We start from the raw sequence: 19,472 nt of genomic DNA, 5'->3' as shown, positions 1-19,472 counted from the left end.
TAGCTTTCACACATGAGCAGAAATAATAGGCACCGCTGGTTTTAATAGGACATAAAAAAATACAGTAGGTATAGTAGGAGGGTATGCATGCTGGGCGATATAATAACTTGCCGAGCTATATAACATGCGGAGGAGCAATGTAACAACATGCAGAGCGATATAATAACATGCAGAGATATAATTAAGATGCAGAGCCAACTAACATGCACAGCGAATTAATAACATGCAGAAATTATTGATGTTCAAATGATCAGAACAGCAACGTTACTATTTATAAATAATACAGCATCGTATATTGGCTGTGATCGGTGAGATCTGTACTATAATATGGGTGCAATAACCTTATGATGCCGATACTAAGCCTATGGAAACGTGTGATCAAGGTCACCACTTCACTCTTTTTCTGCATTGCCTGTGGGATCAATTGTAATCTGTAACAGTTTGGTAAAAATAAACATAATCTCCTGGCACAGATACCAAGAGCACCAACATGGCCGACTGTGAATCCCATCATCTCCACAGTCATATGGGTGTACCAAAATGAACGACTCCCCATCATCTTCATCCCTCTCTTGTTGCCACGGGAAACAACTGTCCGCGGTCCCCATTGGACGCCCGGCGTTCCATCCCCTCTGCTGTAGCCAATCAGTGGCGCGCTTGGTGAGCAGTCGCGCTGTGCTACGCAGGTGGTGTTGGAGGCCGGCGCAGCCATTTTCCTCGCCGTCTGAAGGCGATGTCGCTGTCCGGTTGAGTTCCTGGATCCCAGTATATGGCCGTGAGGAGGCTGCGGGTGAACGAGCTGAGGGAAGAGCTGCAGCGGAGGGGGCTGGATACGGGAGGGCTGAAGGCAGAGCTGGTGGAGCGACTGCTGGAGGCCAAGGGAGGACGCCGGGGACAAGGGCGACCGAGTATGGGGGATCAGCAGGCCCAACGCCAACGAGGCTACCCGCCAGGACCGACCAGGGACTACCGCAGAGACGGGGAATGTCAGAGTAAGGAGGGGGGCAGGGAGACATCTGAGTGATGCATGGAGGGAGTAAGGGTTTATCTAGGCTGGGGATAGCTAGGAGCAGTGAGGAAAAGAGGCGGGTAAAAGGGGCTGTGATTATATACACATATATACGGGGACAATACAAGGAGAAATAACTATTTATCTCGAGGGCCGTACAAACGACACGGGGTTATCCCTTAAGGTAGGATGGAAGGAGATTTCACGAGCAACAAAGGAAAGGCAGTTACAGTGTGGGATTCATTACCCATGGAGATTGGGCTGGTGGATACAATAGATATCTGCAAAAAAAGGTTGGACATCTTTTTAGATGGGAAAGGTATACAGGGATATACCAAATAAGTAAACATGGGAAGGAAGCTGATCCAGGGGGAATTTATTTTTTCCCTTTATGAGATATCATTGGATGATATTTATCCAGGGGGGTTTTGTTTGCTTTCCTCTGGATCAATATACTGTAAGTATGGATATAGGATAAAGTATTTGCCGTCTAAATTTAGCATAGGTTGAAGTTTATGGACATATGTCTTTTTTTTTTTTTTCAACCTCATCTACTATGTAACTATGTAATTTTTGTCAGTTGTTCTCATTAGAATTGGAGAGGCACTTACTGTGGAGGAGCAGTGGTGCTGCAAATCTACAGTTGAGCCTGGACAGCTTCATTAGCTGGGCATAATTTGGAGATGACAAGTCATCTTAAAATGCAAGGGGCTGTAACTGGCCGGACACTGGCAGATGCAAGTCTGCTGTTGTCTGTCTTGCAATTACAAAACATGCTCATTTGTAGACAGGCAGAGGGAAGCAAGGTTTTCTAATGGGAGATGTGTTTCTGGGAATAAAATAGAAAAATCCTTGTATGGTGAGTTGGGTAATAATAGTGATAATGTTGTCTTCTAGTTACAGACTACGAGCATAATGCCCCAGAGCATTATGGGCCTCCGAGTGGTTTCCCACCCTATAGGCATGAAGCCGTCAAGCCGGAGCGTGATCCCGGCTACGAAAGGAGACCCATTGAACCATGTCCCCCTATCCCAAACATGGGTAACATATAACTTATTCATCAACTATTCACTCAATATTGATCATTTATTAAGACTTCACCTACTGTACTGTGTTCAGTTCTGGAGACCAAAGTCCATATCTACTAAGAGGTGCTCATGCATAAGACATCTTCCATCAATGTAAGACACCTTATGGCCCATTGAAGTTGAATGTCTTCCAGCACCAGAAGGTGACTTTGTGATTGCACTACTTGATAAGTGGCCGCACATCTTCATAAGTACAACAGAGGTTCTACAAAGAGCAATTTAATTGGTGCATGGTCTATATCAGGGGGGCGCAAACTTTTTTCCCCTGTGTCCCCGTCGGCAGTCCCCTCACTCCCGCGCCCCCCTAACCCCCACTTACCTGCGTTCCGGCGTCATGACATGGCAACGTGACGTCACATGACCTTGCGGCGTCATTTTGTTGCCGCGTTGCCATGGCGATGAAGGAAGCCGCCGGAGCCTCGGTAAGTAAGGTTTCAGAGGCCCTGCAGCTCCCCCGGCACTTAATTTAAGTGCCTTCGGGAAGCACGCGGGGCCTCTGTAAACCCCGTGCCCCCGCCGGTAGTCTCGCGCCCCCCAGTTTGCACACTGCTGGTCTATATCATAAAACGTATCCGGGAAGGCTAAATTCCCTCAACGTGTACAGCTTGGAGGAGGGAGGTATGATAGAAACTTTCAAATACATCGAGTGTTTCAGCAAGGTGCAGGAGGGAAGCATGTTCCAGAGAGAATGAGAGCAATGTGCTACAGTAAGAGGTCCTGCTGTGGAACTAGTGGGTGAGAGGGTAAGAGGACACGTGATAAAAAGAAAACACGTTGAGCACTCAGAGAACTGGTGGGTGTTAGAATCACAGTTAATGGTGTTGAAACCAAAATATATCAACAATTTCTAAAACGGATATGATAATAAATAGAATACAGGTAAAATATAAAGAAAAACGGCGGGCAGCAGTAGGAAAAATAAACGGTGGATGAAAAAAGGAATAGTCATTTTAAGTAGTTGCTTAATCAGGCTCTTGTTGCTTTAAATGACCCCAAGAATGACGACGTAAAGAATAGAGCACGTAGAAGAAGGGAGGAGCACAGCCATCACATACAGAACGCCTACAAAAGCGCACAAAGCAATGCCTCCACGGTGACATATAGTTGGTGGTTATAATGGATAAAATAATGGTTAAACTGCACTCGCACAGTGCATAAGAGCAATAAACCAGTATGCACCACACTGCCACTGGCTCCTCCGTCCTATGCCTCCCCTCCAATGCTCCTCATCTCTGCACAATTACTTGCTGTTTTAAAACACCCTCTCCACGGCGTCCCGTGAGCTTCAGGGGATCTCCTGCAGTCACGTGTAGATGTCACAAGCCTTGCAAGAGACACAGAGCGTGCTGACGTCAGGTGGGGGGCGTAACCAGCGCAGAGCCCGGTAGCAGGGGGTTCCTTTTCTTTGCCTCCACGCCGGTCTTTGCTACTGGGACGCTGTGGAGAGGGTGTTTTAAAACAGCAAGTCATTGTGCAGCGATTAGGAGCATTGGAGGCATAGGACAGAGGAGCTGGTTATTTTATCCATTAAAAGCACCAGCTACATTTCACCGTGGAGGCATTTCTTTGCGCTTTCTTCTTGGCATTTTTTAAGAGAAAACGTAAGTTCTTCACAAAATGTGTGGTGTATTCATGGAACAGCTTCCCAGCAGATGTGTGAAATGTTAAAAAAGATGCTTGGAATAGACGAAAGGGAATCCTTAATGTGAAAGAACTGGTTGGCTGCCAGACATGCTGGTCCAGTCGCAATCTGGTAGGGAAGCGATTTAATAAACTGGCATTCATTTTAAATATTTATATCCGGCCCTTCCAAATAGGTTACATAGTTCCCTTCAATGCCCTTGTCCGCTTTTTACCCTGAGCTCAGAAACAAATACTGTAGTTTGTAAGCCGGTCAAAGGAATTGTGGGAACGTGAATATGAAGAATCGCAGCATGAAGTTCCTGAAATGTAACTTGTTCAGTGTGAGAGTTTTGACGTGCAGCTGCTTGATTACAATTCTCCTTCCTTCTGCTCTCACCATGCAGCAGTGAAAACAGAGTTTAAGCAGGAGGAAGTGGATCCCGGGTTTGCAGGCCCTAACACATCAGGACCCCCTCAGCAGTTTCAAAATCGGAAGAGAGCGTCCGAGGACAGGGGACGTGGCTCCTACGAGCATCGAGATGATAGGAGGTACGTACAATGGCTGCTTGTAACTAAATAGTCACTGCTTAAATGAGTGATCCCATGTAACTAGCCAAAAAACAACCTTTTGTACAGAATTTTACATTTGCTTCCTTAACAGTTCTAAAAGCAAAAATGTGACCGCTTTTATTTCTCTGGACATTATTTACAACTTGCATTTCTTCTGGACCTCTAAATAGGGGAGAGTTTGTCAATCAAGTGTTTACTTTTATCCCACCCTGTTCTATCAGAGAGCCAATGAAGATAAGGGAGGGGTAGAGGAAGAGCTTTACCTGTACAAACTGTTGTTGAAAACAGTGTTATCAGACAAAAGGCAGCAGCCAGAGAGTCCAAGGGCTGGGTCCCGCTGCGCCCGGCGGCGCGCGTGAGCGCTACTCACCATTACCTTGTAGCCTCACGATCCGGGCCCAGTCCCTCCTCACTGCCAACTGACTACGTGCTGTGACGCGTCAGCCAGCAGGGGATACACGAGGATTGTGTTCCCGTGCGGCGATGCGTCACATGGTACGCGAAGGGGCCAATCACAGACTGGCTCCCATCAGCCAATGGGAGCACATTATTTTCAAACACGAAAGAGGGAAAAACTTGTGTTTGAAAACAGCAGTTTACAGTGCTGCAGCGCTGTGAGCCCTGCTTTGTTTTTGCCCCCCCTGACCCGTTTGGCCCTTTCCCTCCCCTTCCCCCTTCCCCCCCCCCCCCCCCCCCCGCTCGCAAAAATGCTCCCTTTGGACCGCAGAAAGCCTCAAGTGCCTCTCCACGCGCCGCCTGTCTGCAGTACGGGCGCGTGGTCTGAGGCAGCGGGGCCTTAGCCTAAGGCCGGGGCAATAGATGGTTCAGCAGAGCGGAGGCGCGCTGAGGCTCGCCTGCAGAACTCAGCGCTATTCCATGGACTTGCAGGCGAGCCAGCGTGCGCGAAGGGAGCCGGGGGGGAGGTGGTTGGAGGCGGGGCAGTGACGTCGCAGGGCCAATCGCCCGCGACGCACTGACGTCAATGTCACGGCGCCGTGACGTTGACGCTGCTTCGCGCTGATTGGATGTTTTCAGCCGACAGCGCTCTGAAAAACAGCTTGGCTGTCGGCTGAAAAATCCAGCGCCTCAGCACGCCTGCGGACGCTCGCGTGAGCCCCCTCTCAAGGCATCCTCATTGAGGATGCAGGGGCTCAGCGCGGAGCGTCCGCACGGCTCAGCGCTGCTTGTCCTTCTATGGACGCAGCCTAAGGCTAGTTCTATAGTGCCGGGGCGTGCTACGCCGTGCACGGCATTTATAGATGGCTGAGGTCAGCCAGCCCTTCTATACAAGGGCCGCGCGCGCACGGCAGGGAGCTGACAGACAGCGGAGAAGCCGGTGGGAGGGATGATTTTGCGCTGCTACCGGCGTGTGCGTGCGTGTGTGTGTGCGTGTGTGTGTGCGTGTGTGTGCGCGTGTGTGTGCGCGTGTGTGTGCGCGTGCGCGTGCGTGTGTGTGTGTGTGTGTGTCAATGAGTGCACAAATAAAAGATTTTTTATTTATTCAACTTTTTTTTTGTTTTGTTTAAAAAAATATCTTATTTACACCATTATTTCACTCACACAATCTATACACTCACACACACACTCACACACACACATACACACACACAGTACCTGTCACTCCTGGCAGCACTGAGATTCTATACAAACAAAAAGCATGCGGCACGCGCGCACAGCCGCAACCAGTATAGAACGTGCCTTACTCCTCTCGGGTTTCAGGTCACCATATTACATAACAACTTAAACACTTATAGGCATTCGATTTACGTATAAAAAAAAAAGAGCACATCAATCACCCAGATGTAATTTCTTACACTTGTCACTGGCATTGTGACATTTTGGTCCTAGGAGGGTCTGCCTCGAACCCCTTGGCTGTAAAGCAATGCATTGCTGGGCGCTGTCAGCAGGGAGTTGGTTTTAGGAGAAGTGAGTGTTTGGACACCAGTGGATTTATCAGAAAATGAGAAGCCATTCCCTCTAAACAGGAGTACATTGGTATTAGGTGATATACCTTTTTTATTTGAACTAACAATTGATATGACATGCTTTCGAGAGCTCTTTAGGTCTGCAATACTGATTTACACAGATTCCATGCGTTTAACACGGATGTAACACATCGAGCAAAGCTTTCCTCTGAACCTCGCCTATTTCTCTTGCAGAGCACGATCCCCTCAGACTCTTGGCGACGATGACGATGATGATTTTGATGAGAGCCTTGTTGTTCTCGATAGCTGTGAGTATCGCCATAACTACAGACGTGCAAACTTTTTTCCCAAATTTTGACAACCTTGCAAAATGTGCAGTTCTATTTCAAATTTTGAAAAATCTTAACTTTTTAAAAGTTTGTAAGTAGTTTACCAAGTAAGTATACCCACAGCCTGAAATATTGGGAGGGAAAGGAAGTAATAAGTGCTTGTGGTGCCCCCCCCATATACCTGTCCTCCGGCGTCTTCTGACGTTGGCGTCGTGTTGCAATGGACCTGCTACGTCAGCGTAATTTGAAGCCAGAAGCCGACGGAGACCAGTTGCGGGAACTAGAGGCCTCGCTTGTGCTCCCGCGGCATTTAATGTAAATGCTTTGGGGAAGAGTGCAGGGCCTCTGTGAGTGCGCCACCCCCCCCTTCTTAGTGGGCAAAATATCTCCTATTGCCCGAAACAGTATTTCCCTGTGCTCAGACTAGCATACCTAACTTGCAAACCTTGGTCTTATTTTGGAGCAGGGGACACCTGTTTTTCTGCAGAAATAGTCTCCCCGTGGCTTTCTTTTTCCCCGAGATCTCTTTTCTATACAAGATCAGGTTTCGATGTAAATCAAGAAACCTTATCCAATATGCTGTGAAGACATCTTCCCCATGCTGAGAAGGTTGTTGTTCCATCCTGGCATAAAGCATCACAGTTTATTGATTATTTATAAAATGTGTTACCATGAAGTAATACATTGAGAGTTACCTCTCGTTTTCAGGTATGTCCTGGGCATAGTTAAGATGACATGGTTACAATACATAGTTGCATAAGTGAATAGGGTATACATTATATGCAATGTATTAGGAGACATTTTGATCCCCCCTGCAGATCATCTTGCAGTAGGCGAGAGCGAGCAGAGCTTCATATATCTCCCTTGCTGCTATGGCCTACAACTTGCCCCTTTCCCTATTAAAACATGTCCAGCAGGGAAAAGTAGCAATGTTGTGTGGCTCCCAGATGTTGCGCTGAGACAGCATTTACAATAGCATATGGTGAAATGTAGTCACTCAAAGCAAATACGCTTTACCAACTTTGATTATGTTCCATGTGTCACGGGAGACCAGGACTAACACACCAGGGATCAATTTGCCAGACAGCGATTAACAACGGTTAATAAAAGGGAATTTATTGGAAACTAAGATCCACAACCGTCCATACAGAAACACATACACTCCTAACTGGGAAATACCCTGCAGGTCTAGGTGCAGGGACCTCCGTGAGGAGATTTTCCCTGTTCTTCTCCCACGCAGTGCCTACAGGACCTGGTCTTGGAACGGACCAGGCTTGACCTTATGCCTGGAACCGGCACGGGAATTGGCACTGGAACTCCTGCGAGAACTCGGAATTCCCTCCCCACCTTTAATACCCCATGGCACATTATGGATACATTTTTTTTTCAATAAAACAGTACTGTACTATGAGAAAATACTTGTAGCCCAGCCCTCTCTCTAGCAGGGAACCAAATGAATCTAGTGCCTGCCTGGTCACATGGTCTTCCTCATAGAACTTTGGCTGTCAGTGCAACAGAAGAGGACCCAAGATGCATTTAGTGAACCCCCAGCCGAATCTTCGCCGATCGGTCACATGAGAAAGGAACGATCGGCAACTTAGCTAATCACTTGTCAGTGTGCAGATTTTATTGATGCTCATATTGAAGGATTTTTTTTTTTTAAAGACCGTGAACTGTAGCTTTAATGGGAGGGTTACGGCCAAGTGCCTTCAATATGACCCAGCCCCTGATTTCTGGGGCAACATAAAACGGTGCATGAAACTTTGCAATGTTTCTCCTCACTACAGAGTTAACCCCTGGTCCCTGAAGTGCTGGAACCAGGCCTCACTGTGTGTGTGTGTGTGTGTGTGTGTGTGTGTGTGTGTGTGTGTGTGTCTATATCTATCATAAACATTTTACGTTCTGGTGGTTGAAAAAGGCGACAAGAAACCTCCACCATATAGCAAATAAAAAGATCACTTGTGAGCGCATTCACATGTCAGACAGCCCTGAAACCCTGCCTTGCACCATTATTCTGGGAAATGACCATTTTTACATAGAACCCTTATAAGATAATGCTCGCTGTTGACCCAGCTTTTTAATCACAGCATGGGATTATATGCAAAGCCAGAGAAACCACTCGCACAAAACATGCCTGTGAATGGTTTCTCTGGCTTTGCATATAATCCCATGCTGTGATTAAAAGTTGTCAACAGCGAGCATTAGCTTATAAGGGTTCCATGTAAAATGGTTTTCTGGCAAAAAGTGGCACTGTGTGCTCATTTGCATATCATTTCCCAGAATCACTTGCTGCATTGGAAGCACTGTATGCTAGGTATGGGGAGCGCAAACTTTTTGTGCTGCCCCCCCCTGTCTCTCTGCCCCCGGCTCTTGCGCCCCCTGCCTTCCTTCAGATGACGCTGCGTGGGCGTGTGACGTCAGGTCACATGGTGCCGCGGCGTCTATTGATGCCGCGTTGCCATGGCGACGCAACACTGACGGCTGAATCCCGGTAAGTAAACAGTTGCAGGGGCCTCACGCGATCCCCCGGCATTTAATTTAAATGCCTGGGGGAAGAGCGCGGGGCCTCTGCAACAGCCCGCGCCCCCCACTTTGTGCACCTCTGTGCTAGGTGATAATGGGACCTGTCTTAAGACACGTGAATGTGCTCAAAAGTGATCTTTTTACACACACACACACACACACGTGTATTATTGCCATGTAGGGGTAATGGCTGGCTTAACCGTTATTAAAAGCAGCCAAATCTACTTCTACTGTCACACGGTGACAGACCGGATTCGGATTTCTCGAGACGCTTTGACCCTCATCTTAACAAAGCAACATTTTTTTTTTCCCCCAGATAACAGCGATCTGCACTTCAAATTGGACAAGGATCGCACCGTGGGCTACCCAATGACCATGGAAGGCTTTGCTTACCTGTGGTCAGGGGCAAGAGCCACTCATGGAGTGAACAGGGGGAGAGTGTGTTTTGAGATGAAGGTGAGCGACCCTGTCAGCCCCCTGGATGCGTCAGTTTTCCAAATTTGCAAGAATAACGCCTGCACGTCTGTGTTCCTTAGGTTAACGAAGAGATTACTGTGGGTCACCTGCCATCCAGCGAGCCTGACCCTCACGTGGTGCGCGTGGGCTGGTCTCTGGATACCTGCAGCACTCAATTAGGTGAGCATGGCTTTCTGTAGAGCAAGGGCTCTGAACCTGCTCCGTGCACCTCCAAAGACCTAAGCAGGGGTTCCTGAGACCAGTGGTCGACATGCATTAGAGGGTACGCATTAGAGTACCACACTTGTTTGCACCACTCTTGTGGTTCGTTTTTTAAAATTATTATTATTATTACTAAATAAATGACACTCCTCTGGACCCAGTCTTTCCTTCCTCTTCTCCCCTTCAGGGTTCCACTTTACAGTTGGTTTGAGAACTACAATATTTATTTTGTTACACATGAGACAGACCGGAAGAGTCAGCATTATAATAATACATGGTTGCATTAAATGAACAAAGCTTATACATTCAGATTACAGATATTGCATGGACAGGCAGATATGATTATGGGCATAAGTAACATTTACAGACAGCATTACAATGGTGTTGGAAGAGGTAGGATAGGCCTGCAATGTGTTAGAGAGGACCTGATGGGGGGCAGCTTCCAGTGCCAAGACAAATAGCAGAGCATTGTAGCAGCTTAACGCATTTGGGAGGAGTAGTAGTGGTTTTCATAACCCAATACAAGATTCCTAATATTTGCTATGTAACAGGGGAGGAACCCTTTTCATACGGCTACGGTGGCACCGGGAAAAAATCTCTGAACAACAAGTTTGAGAATTATGGAGAGGCTTTTGCAGAGAATGATGTCATTGGCTGCTTCATTGTAAGTATTGACACCACTTCCTGTGTAACGTGGTTTGCTTCTCGTTAGGCCGGATGGAGTGAGGGGGGTGGCTCAGTGAGTAAAGACACTGACTCTGGTACGGAGTTTGAATCGGGATCCTGTGTTTGCTCCTTGTGACCTTGGGCAAGTCACTTTATCTCCTCTGAGGACTACCTTTGTGTAACTCAATGTTGCTAGTGGTTCTGGTTTGTGAATACATTACCTGTCATCAACTTTGTCTGGATCCCCGTTTTTTGCTATTGGAGCAGTGCTTTCCATGTTCCTGTCCTCCAGGGCTTCTATCTTAATACTATATATACTGTGAATGCAAATCCAAGCTGAGTATCTGTTTAATATAACATAGGTTGAAGTGGGTGGGTATGTCTTTTTACAAACTCATCAACTATGTAACCTCAGAAGCTAGAGAATTAGAAGAAATTTTTTTTTTAACATTGGGTATGTATTTGTAAGAAAAGCAGGACATACTCGGGGCAAGATGCAAGCATTATGAGTTAAACTCATAGGTTTCTGGGGGATTGCGGCTTTAGGGTTACACAGAATAGCAGCACATGAACTGATTATTAAGCATAGTTTGCTGATCTGTATGGTAACAGGCAGTACAGGGCTTGGGTCGGCTGATCTAATGCACAGGTTCACAATATTTAAAGGGTCAGTCTCGCGTAACGGGTCAAAATGTTTTTAAACAATTAAACATGGCGCTGCCGTTCGGTCCCTTTTGGTTCTTGGAGGGGCGGACCCATTTACAGTGAATTCTCCAAAAGCAATTGTTCTGCATGTTGGGATAACCCTCCCTCCTAGCCCCCTGTCACTGGGCCCCCCTTTCAAGTCTTTTAAAGCAGCATTCCCACCAAAATACCAAAAATGAAGTCTTAATAGTCCATGTTTGGCTGACCTATTTTCAACTTGTGTTTTTTTTTTTTTTTTTGTTTTTTTTTTTAAGAATCTTAATTTTTTGCTGAGTTTTCATCTCTTTATTAATTTACTGGCATTAGCCCATTTACCATGGCAATCTGTTGTCTTTGAGTGTGAACGGCAGTGGCCATTTTAACCTCCCGGGGAGAGACATTTTCAGCATCTTATATCTCCACTGCAGAATTTAACAAAAGTTGGATTGCTAAAGAATAAACCGTGACAAACAGGAGTTTGCAATCATAAGAAGGAGACTTTTTTTTAATCTCCTTTTTAGGGTGAGGAGAGGATTGCTTCTGTAACCCTTCCCCAAGGTTGGAAATAACTGTCCTAATGTGTTTCTCGCCTGTGCGCAGGATTATGAATCTAGCAGCGAGATAGAGATGTCTTTCTCCAAGAATGGACACCCATTGGGCGTGGCGTTTCGTGTGCGTAGGGAGACGTTGGGAAGCCAGGCCTTGTTCCCGCACATCCTGGTGAAGAACTGCAAAGTGGAGTTCAACTTTGGCCAGCGTTCTGAGCCTTTCTTCCACGGGCCACCCGGCTTCAAGTACATACAGCACGTCCCACTGTACGAGAGGGTGCGAGGCTCTGCAGCACCTAAGAACAAGGGGGAGTGTGAGGTGAGAGGCTCTGCTAAGCTTTTCCTAAAGTGGTGGCTGACTGCATTGTCCTGTACTAGCCCCTTCAGTGCCAGGCAACCATTACTGGCATGAGCTGGGTGATAGGATGCTGCCTTGAGTGGAGACCATTGACCACATGTACCTCCAGCTACACTTCTTTGATGCCACAGGGGCAACCACGAATGGAAAAGCAGTGTTGCTGGCCCCTTTGGCAGTGACACGGTTAATCAGTGAATGTTATCAGAAGACCTTGCAGGATTATCGTGTACTGGATGACATCATACCATTTTTCCTGCTTTCATCACTGTATATAGCGGTCCGTTGTGTCTTTCTCCCTTCCCTTTTAGATTTTGATGATGATGGGACTGCCCGGAGCCGGCAAGACAACCTGGGCCATGAAGCACACAGCAGCCAATCCTGCAAAGAAATATAACATTCTGGGGACCAACGCTATCATGGAGAAGATGAAGGTAAGTGTCACTTACTGCACACCTGTGAGCATGTGACCTTTTCACCTTCTCAAAGGTCCCTCAAATGAACAATATTTCCCTTTAATCCATCCCCCAGCTCCCTGTTATAGGAAAAACTATCCACTTAACACACCTGATGTAGCAAATGGGTCAGCAAATGTAAATACTCTCTACAAAGCATGCAACAAAGCATGCAACAGTTCATTCAGAGCACGAAAGCATAACTTATTAAAGTGTCCTCCACCGTATTGCAAATAAAAATATTACTTGTGAGTATATTCACATGTCTTAGACAGGTCTGCAACCGTTGCTTTCAACCATTATCACCCAGTATACAGTGTTTCCACTGCAGCAAGGGATGGCAAACCCTAGTCTTGACCCATTAAGGTTGAAACATGTCTGTGAATGGTTTCTCTGGCTTTGCATCTGATTCCCATGCTGTGCTTTTTAAAGCTGTTAACAGCGAGCATTAGCTTATATGGGCTCCATGTAACAATGGTTTTTCAGGCAAAAAGTGACACGGTGTGCTCATTTGCATGGCATTTCCCAGAGTCCCTTGCTGCAGTGGAAACACTATGCTGGGTGATAATGGCAAAAAAACAGGGTTGCAGACCTGCGTAGGACATGTGAATGTGCTCACAAGTAATATTTTTATTTGAGATATATATATCTCTATCAAAAAATAAATAGATGATACCGTTCTGTGGCTAATGAAATGCTTTTATTTGTGCGAGCTTTCGGGATACACTGATCTCTTCTTCCGACGATGTTACATTGAATGAAGCCAAAAAAAGGGGTTTTTACTTTAAAACAGTGTCTCTTGGAATGTGATCTGTGATTGAAGCCTTTCCCTCCCCCTTGTGCAGTATGTGTTTTATGACTCGAGGTGTTAAATGGTCCCTGTGTGGTCATGGTCATGAGTGCTAAAGGCCATGACTTCCAGCAGATCACACACTGAATCAGAGCTCTAACAGGTTCCTCTCTTAATGCCTGCACATTTTCGTTGGGTAAATGGTTACCTGTGCCGGTCCTTTTCCCAGTATTATAGTCATTTATTTGCACTGCAGCCTTTTTCACAGCACTGTACAATGGGGTGTGAAGACAATACAATCTGCGTGATTTCTGCCCTTTTTTTTACCTTATCGTACATCTGTAAATGCGTGTCTTATTCTTCATTTGTGAACGTGGTGCGTGGAGACGTACGGTGGGTTTGATTTCCTCTTGCTACTCCATTTTGTGTAATGCGACTGTTCAGCCAGAGTTTGCACAGACAATTCCCCCATCTCCTCAGGGTAGGATGAGGCTAGAGAATATGGGATTCCCCTTTTACATACACATGGGCAGGAAGCATAACGGTCATAGTGTCTTCTTACAGGTGATGGGCCTCCGGAGGCAGCGTAACTATGCCGGCCGCTGGGATGTTCTCATCCAGCAAGCGACGGGGTGCCTGAACCGCCTGATCCAGATAGCTGCCCGCAGGAAGCGCAACTATATACTGGACCAGGTACCAAGGGGCATTTAAGTCAATCAAGGGGCACTGCACCGTGTAATGACTGCAGCATGTGACCTTTTGGTCTCTCTGGCTAGACTAACGTTTATGGGACTGCTCAGCGGAGAAAGATGCGCCCGTTCGAGGGCTTCCAGCGCCGAGCTGTCATAATCTGCCCCACAGACGAGGATTTAAAGGATCGTATCGTAAAGCGCACAGACGAGGAGGGCAAGGACGTTCCAGATTCGGCGGTGCTGGAGATGAAAGGTATAATCGGTGAAATTAAAATACATTTGAGTATAAAACATTGTGCAAAAAATCTGTGCATTTTGGGTAACACTTAATTGAAAGAGAAGTTGGTCACACACTAACCACACACCCCCTCCCCCCCAACTTTTGTTCCCATATTAGCCAACTTCTCGCTGCCGGATTCGGGTGATTTCCTGAATGAAGTGATCTACGTGGAGTTGCAGAAGGAGGAGGCAGAGCGGCTGGTGCGACAGTACAACGAGGAGGGGAAGAGTGCCGGCCCCCCACCGGAGAAGCGGTTCCGAGGCCGTGGAGGAGGTGGCTCAGGCAGAGGTGATGCAGGAAGAGGAGAATTCCATCGCTTCGACAATCGGGGCCCTCCAGGCGGGAACAGAGGAGGGTATCAGAGCAGAGGAGGAAACGCAGGAGGTGGCTACAGAGGAGACGGAGGTGAGTGGCTGAGGACCTGAGCCTGACCGGTCTGTATTCTGTTATTCCACTTGTAGCCGGAGTCATTTGCAGATGCATTTCTGTCAGCTAAAAGGTTAACGTTTTGTTCTCAGATTAACAAAGTGAAGCAATGACTGTGACTGGTTTAATGGGCTAAATCTTAGGAGGGGGATGCCTGAAAATTGGGAATAATGTTTCAGTGGTACTCTGAAACTAGGTAGGATGTCGCTTCCTTTTGTGTGGTGCGGGGAAGGCCCTTTCCTCCGATTTGGTTATAGCCGGGGAGGAAACCTGGATATGCCGTTTAGGGTTTTTAAAGTAATGGATAAGGTTAGAGCAGCGGTGCGCAAACTGGGGAGCGCAAGATTTGCTAGGGGGGCGCGGCGGTTACAGGGGCCTTGCGCCCCTTCCCCAAGGCATTTAAATTAAATGCCAGGGGAGGCGTGAGGCCTCTGTAACGTTCCTTACCTGCTGCCATCCGGGTCTTCGGTGATGCGCCGACATGACAGTGTGTTAAATGACGCTGCGGGGTCATGACTCGTGACGACATTTGATGCTGGGTCCTAAGCGGGGGGGGACGCAAACGCTGGGAATCCCAGGCAGGGGGGCGCACGCAAAAAACTTTGCGCACCCCCGAGTTAAAGGATTACATTGGTGGCAAAACAGCCGGTAGCTAAATGTGGTGAAATGTTTTAGAGGGATCCATTATAATAGTAATTAGGCAGATAACTTTATTTTTATTTATTTTTTTATCCCTTCACAATTAAGGCTTCAACAGGGGCAGCCAGAACCCGCAGAGCCGGTGGGGAAGCAGCACATATGACAACGGTTCAGAGAGCCGAGGAGGCTACGCCCGTAATGCCCAGCCACAGCCACAGAGTTACAGCCCAGTTGGTAGCCAGAGTGGGGGCTACGGCAGTAACAGCCAGCAGCAGAGTTATAGCCCAGGGGGAAACCAGAGCAGTGGCTACGGGAGCAGTGGCTACGGAAGCACAGGCTACGGGAGCACAGGCTACGGGAGCAGTGGCTCCCAATCAACACCTCCACAGAGCGCTCCAAGCAGCTATAGCCAAGGACAGGTAAGCATTGCTAGGAATCCCAGAACATGGCAGGGATAAGCTCCAGCAGAGCAGCTGAGGTGCCGCTGGTCAAATATATCAGGAACGTGCTCTGCTATTTCATATCAGGTTGTAGGTTGTGATATCTTTTGGTTACCAACATGATTTAATTATACTTTAAAGAGCTTTATAGGTCAAGAACTTTGCAACGAAGTCTCTTCACGTGTACAGAGCTTTCTGAACCTTGAAAGAAATGATAAATCTTTTAATCACTGGAACACCTCTCTTCCGACGTTGTTTTCAATAACATTATTTCATATAGCACTTTTCTCCAATGGGTCACAAAGCACTTAACAATTACACTCTAGTGCAGTTTACAATCTGTTGTCGGTGCCTTAGGCACAGGGAGTTAAAGTGACTTGTCCGAGGTCACAAGGAGGTCACCGGGAATTGAACCAGGTTCCCCTGATTCAAACCCGGTGTCACTTTCACTCCTCCTTTTTGCAAGATGTATGTGCAAATTGTGATCTAAAAACGGGAAATTTCTTAATTTCTCCATGTAAAAATTAAGAACTATACATTTGTTGGGATATTTTATTGCAAATGAAAAAGTGAATACAATATAGGCACAGTTGCAATATTTTAAGTTGACCTTTTACTGGAGAGGATGGAACACATTGCAAAATGAGTTGCCGCCCCTCTGTGAGTGTTAAATGGAATCTGAGCAAAACAGATGAGACTCTGTACACCTGAAGAGGAAATAGCTATACGCTAATCACCTCTATTAAGATCTTTCATTGATCCCCTTAAACGGTATTGCAACCTACAAGGAACCTGAAACTACCTTTCCCTTGATGTAAATGTTAATGTCTTCTTTCTCATTCAGCAGCAAAGCTATGGGCAAGGAGCTTACAGCCAGAGCAGCGGAGCAGGGTATGGTCAGAATTACAGCAGCAGTCAGAGCTACAGCGGACAGAGCTACAGCCAAGGATACACCCAGCCTCCAGCGCAGACCTCCCCAGCGGCACAGACGTCCTACAGCCAGCCCAGCTACAGTCCGCAGTATCAGCCGGTAGGGAACTGGGGCTAAGCCAGGGGAAGAGAGCAGAGATCCACATAAAATACTAAGGGCCTCCACAAAGAACAGGTCTTAACCACCCCACATACTGCTTGTATGTGGAGGACATGATACTGACCAAGTAAAAAATGAAAGCAGGGGACCAGGTCATAAAGCGAGCTTTATAAAATAACATCTTCCATTTTTACGATGTACTCAAACAAAATGTAAATTTTAATTGAGCATCTGAAAAAGCATAAATGGTTTACATATCTAGCATGTGACATTTGTTTTTCCAGATAGCACAACATATCCCAGAATATCCAGTTTCTAAATGATTCAGTGGCAATGTTGGCACAGAATATCACACTATCCTATCCGAGCACAGTATGAGGCCTGCTGCAATCTATATGTGTATAACCTTGTATAGCTAAGAATTATACTCTGGAGAGGGTGTTGGTGTGTTGTATTTTGTTTTGAAGTGTACTTCTGTCCTTGTATTTCCCAGTATGGTCAGCAGTGGAATCAGTATCAGAGCCAAGGTCAGACGCAGGCTCCTAATCCGAGCCAAGGTCAAAGCCAAGGACAAGGCCAAAGCCAATGGAGTCAGTGGAACTACGGCAGCAGCGGTGGTGGTGGTGGCGGCAGCAGCGGTGGTGGCGGCAGCGGCGGTGGCAGCGGTGGTGGTGGCTATGATTATTCCGGCAGCTACGGATCACAAGGAGGATCGAACCCCCAGTGAAAACGTTACTAAAGGCTAGATTCACTAAACTCTGTTAAACCAGGGCAAATAACATGATGTTGCCTAACACAGACGCTGAAGTGATATTCCATGAGCAAACGCCTTATTCATCAAGGTAGTCATCCAAAATTACCGGCTGTATTTGAGCCATTAGTATAGTGTTAATGTCCTGTTATTTCAGGATAGTTCTGCCGCGGAGGTACCTATGATCACACCTGCAAAACATGCGAATTTAAATCATTTTAATATATTTTATGTATTCACATTTGCATATTTTCCAGGTATTATGTGGCAGATCCATGTAGCTGGACACAAAAAAGAAAAGATTGCACCGAATATTGAAGTACTCCTATACATAACTTGTTTTTTTGACCAATAAGCATTTCAGTCAAGATTCATCCCATAGACCAGGAGTGGCCATCTCAGTCCTCAAGGGCCACCAACAGGTAAGGTTTTCAGTATAGCCCTGCTTCAGCACAGGTGGTAGTCTTCAAATGAGCCACTGATTGAGCCACTTGTGCTGAAGCAGGGATATCGTCAACCTGACCTTGGTGGCCCTTCTGGACTGGAGTTGTCCACCCCTGCCATAGACTTTCATGGGAAAAAAAGACTGCCATCTTGCATTCTGTCAAGCCTATGATTTTGAATACACATCTGAATAGTAACATCATAGAAATAAAAAGGAAAAAATATCACATTTAAAAAGCACAAGGAAATGTTAAATTGCATCAACAAACCAAAAATATCCAGAACTACGCCTCTCAAATTGGTTTCATTTCCTGTTGTTGAGCTTAACGGAGCTTCGTGAAAATATGGGATGAGTATAATGTAAAAATCAAATTGGCTCATTTGCATGTGATTTACAATAACACTATCCTTTTGTACGGGAGGTAACGTTGTGGTTAACGTCACGTTACCTGCTTCAGTGATTTGGCGTTAACGCAGGTTGACGTCACGATAGGCTAACGGAGCTTAATGAATCTAGTCTCCAAGTCTTCTTGGGAGCCCCACAGAATCTGTACAGTCCTCACGCAAGGAAATACACTAACCCTTATTCACACCAGGATTTGTTGTGAGGATTCGGATTGCAGGTTCCTTGTATCTTCATGGACTGGATGCACCTAGATAATATACTTTTTTTTTTTTTTATATATAGGGCTCATAACAATGCGTTGGATTTTGATCTGCCCTTGTTTCGTGGTCTCCTTACCCAGAGCAGCCACCGCCTCTCGCCCCTTTCTGTACTTAACCCCTCCGCTGCCAGATGGGCATTGTTTAGCTTTTGATTTTAGATCCTCTTTTGGAAAAACAAATTGGCCCCAAACAAAATTTACACTTTCTCTGAATTTTAGGTAGCTTTGAAGAACACATGGAAACGAACCTGTTGTACACTTAAAAAAAAGAAAATGATATCCACAATAGTTCTTATGAAAAAGATACTTTTATTATAGCGTTTGCATTCCATTGCTCAGAGCAGACACCCTTTTTTTGTGTAAGGCGTTTGCCATCCTTCCCTTAAGGTTGGTTGCATGTTTTATTTGCCCCAAAGACCTCTTAATTACCCTTTCTTCTTTTTTGCTTAGTTTTTATGTAAGAAGACTTGAGATGACATTTTTAGCTCAAATCTGAAACGCTAACGCATTTGTCTGCATGCAAGTGTCCCATTAATGTCTGTATTATAGCTTCTGTTGACTTGCTTTTGGCTTTGTTTATAAAAAAAAAGGAAAAGAGGTGGATGTGTTTTGGTTCCATTTTTATTATTGTAGGATTTTATGTAGCATTTTACTGTGGGTCAGCTGTTAATATTTCATCAAAGTTTAAAATTACTTTGTCTAACTGCAGACTAAACTCCAATAGTATAATGTTTTTTTGTTTTGTTCTTTTATACAGTCTGAATTTCCTTACAGAAGCACATAATGTTGTGTTGCAATCATTTGTAACTGTTTTTTTTATTTTTTATTTGGACAAGAGTGAATATTGAATTTCAAAAACTTG

The 19,472-nt window shown here is 46.0% G+C and overlaps 1 protein-coding gene across 2 annotated transcripts; it reads left to right on the top strand.

Moving 5' to 3' along the window:
• Positions 1-661: 661 nt before the first annotated feature.
• Positions 662-19,472, top strand: HNRNPUL1 (heterogeneous nuclear ribonucleoprotein U like 1). 2 transcript variants are annotated; one of them, XM_075606900.1, is made up of 15 exons: positions 662-992; positions 1,907-2,050; positions 4,125-4,269; positions 6,450-6,523; positions 9,384-9,523; positions 9,604-9,703; positions 10,297-10,409; positions 11,696-11,962; positions 12,310-12,432; positions 13,808-13,936; positions 14,020-14,188; positions 14,333-14,620; positions 15,389-15,699; positions 16,568-16,750; positions 17,244-19,472. In XM_075606900.1, exons 1-15 carry the CDS (start codon positions 770-772, stop codon positions 17,475-17,477), a joined length of 2,643 nt encoding a protein of 880 aa, XP_075463015.1. In that variant the 5' UTR covers positions 662-769; the 3' UTR covers positions 17,478-19,472. The 2 variants fall into 2 exon arrangements, with proteins under 2 accessions (XP_075463015.1, XP_075463014.1); XM_075606899.1 differs by having other exon boundaries at positions 16,565-16,750.

Source organism: Ascaphus truei, chromosome 7 (assembly GCF_040206685.1).
Source record: "Ascaphus truei isolate aAscTru1 chromosome 7, aAscTru1.hap1, whole genome shotgun sequence".
Lineage (NCBI taxonomy): Eukaryota > Metazoa > Chordata > Amphibia > Anura > Ascaphidae > Ascaphus > Ascaphus truei.
This window is presented reverse-complemented; position numbering and strand designations above follow the sequence as displayed.

Bases quoted from the DNA above. Each gene is read 5' to 3' on its own strand.
- HNRNPUL1 (XM_075606899.1), top strand. From the start codon at position 770: ATGGCCGTGAGGAGGCTGCGGGTGAACGAGCTGAGGGAAGAGCTGCAG. The intron at 13,937-14,019 runs GTACCAAGGGGC...CTCTCTGGCTAG, and splicing joins GCAACTATATACTGGACCAG to ACTAACGTTTATGGGACTGC. The intron at 16,751-17,243 runs GTAGGGAACTGG...TGTATTTCCCAG, and splicing joins ACAGTCCGCAGTATCAGCCG to TATGGTCAGCAGTGGAATCA.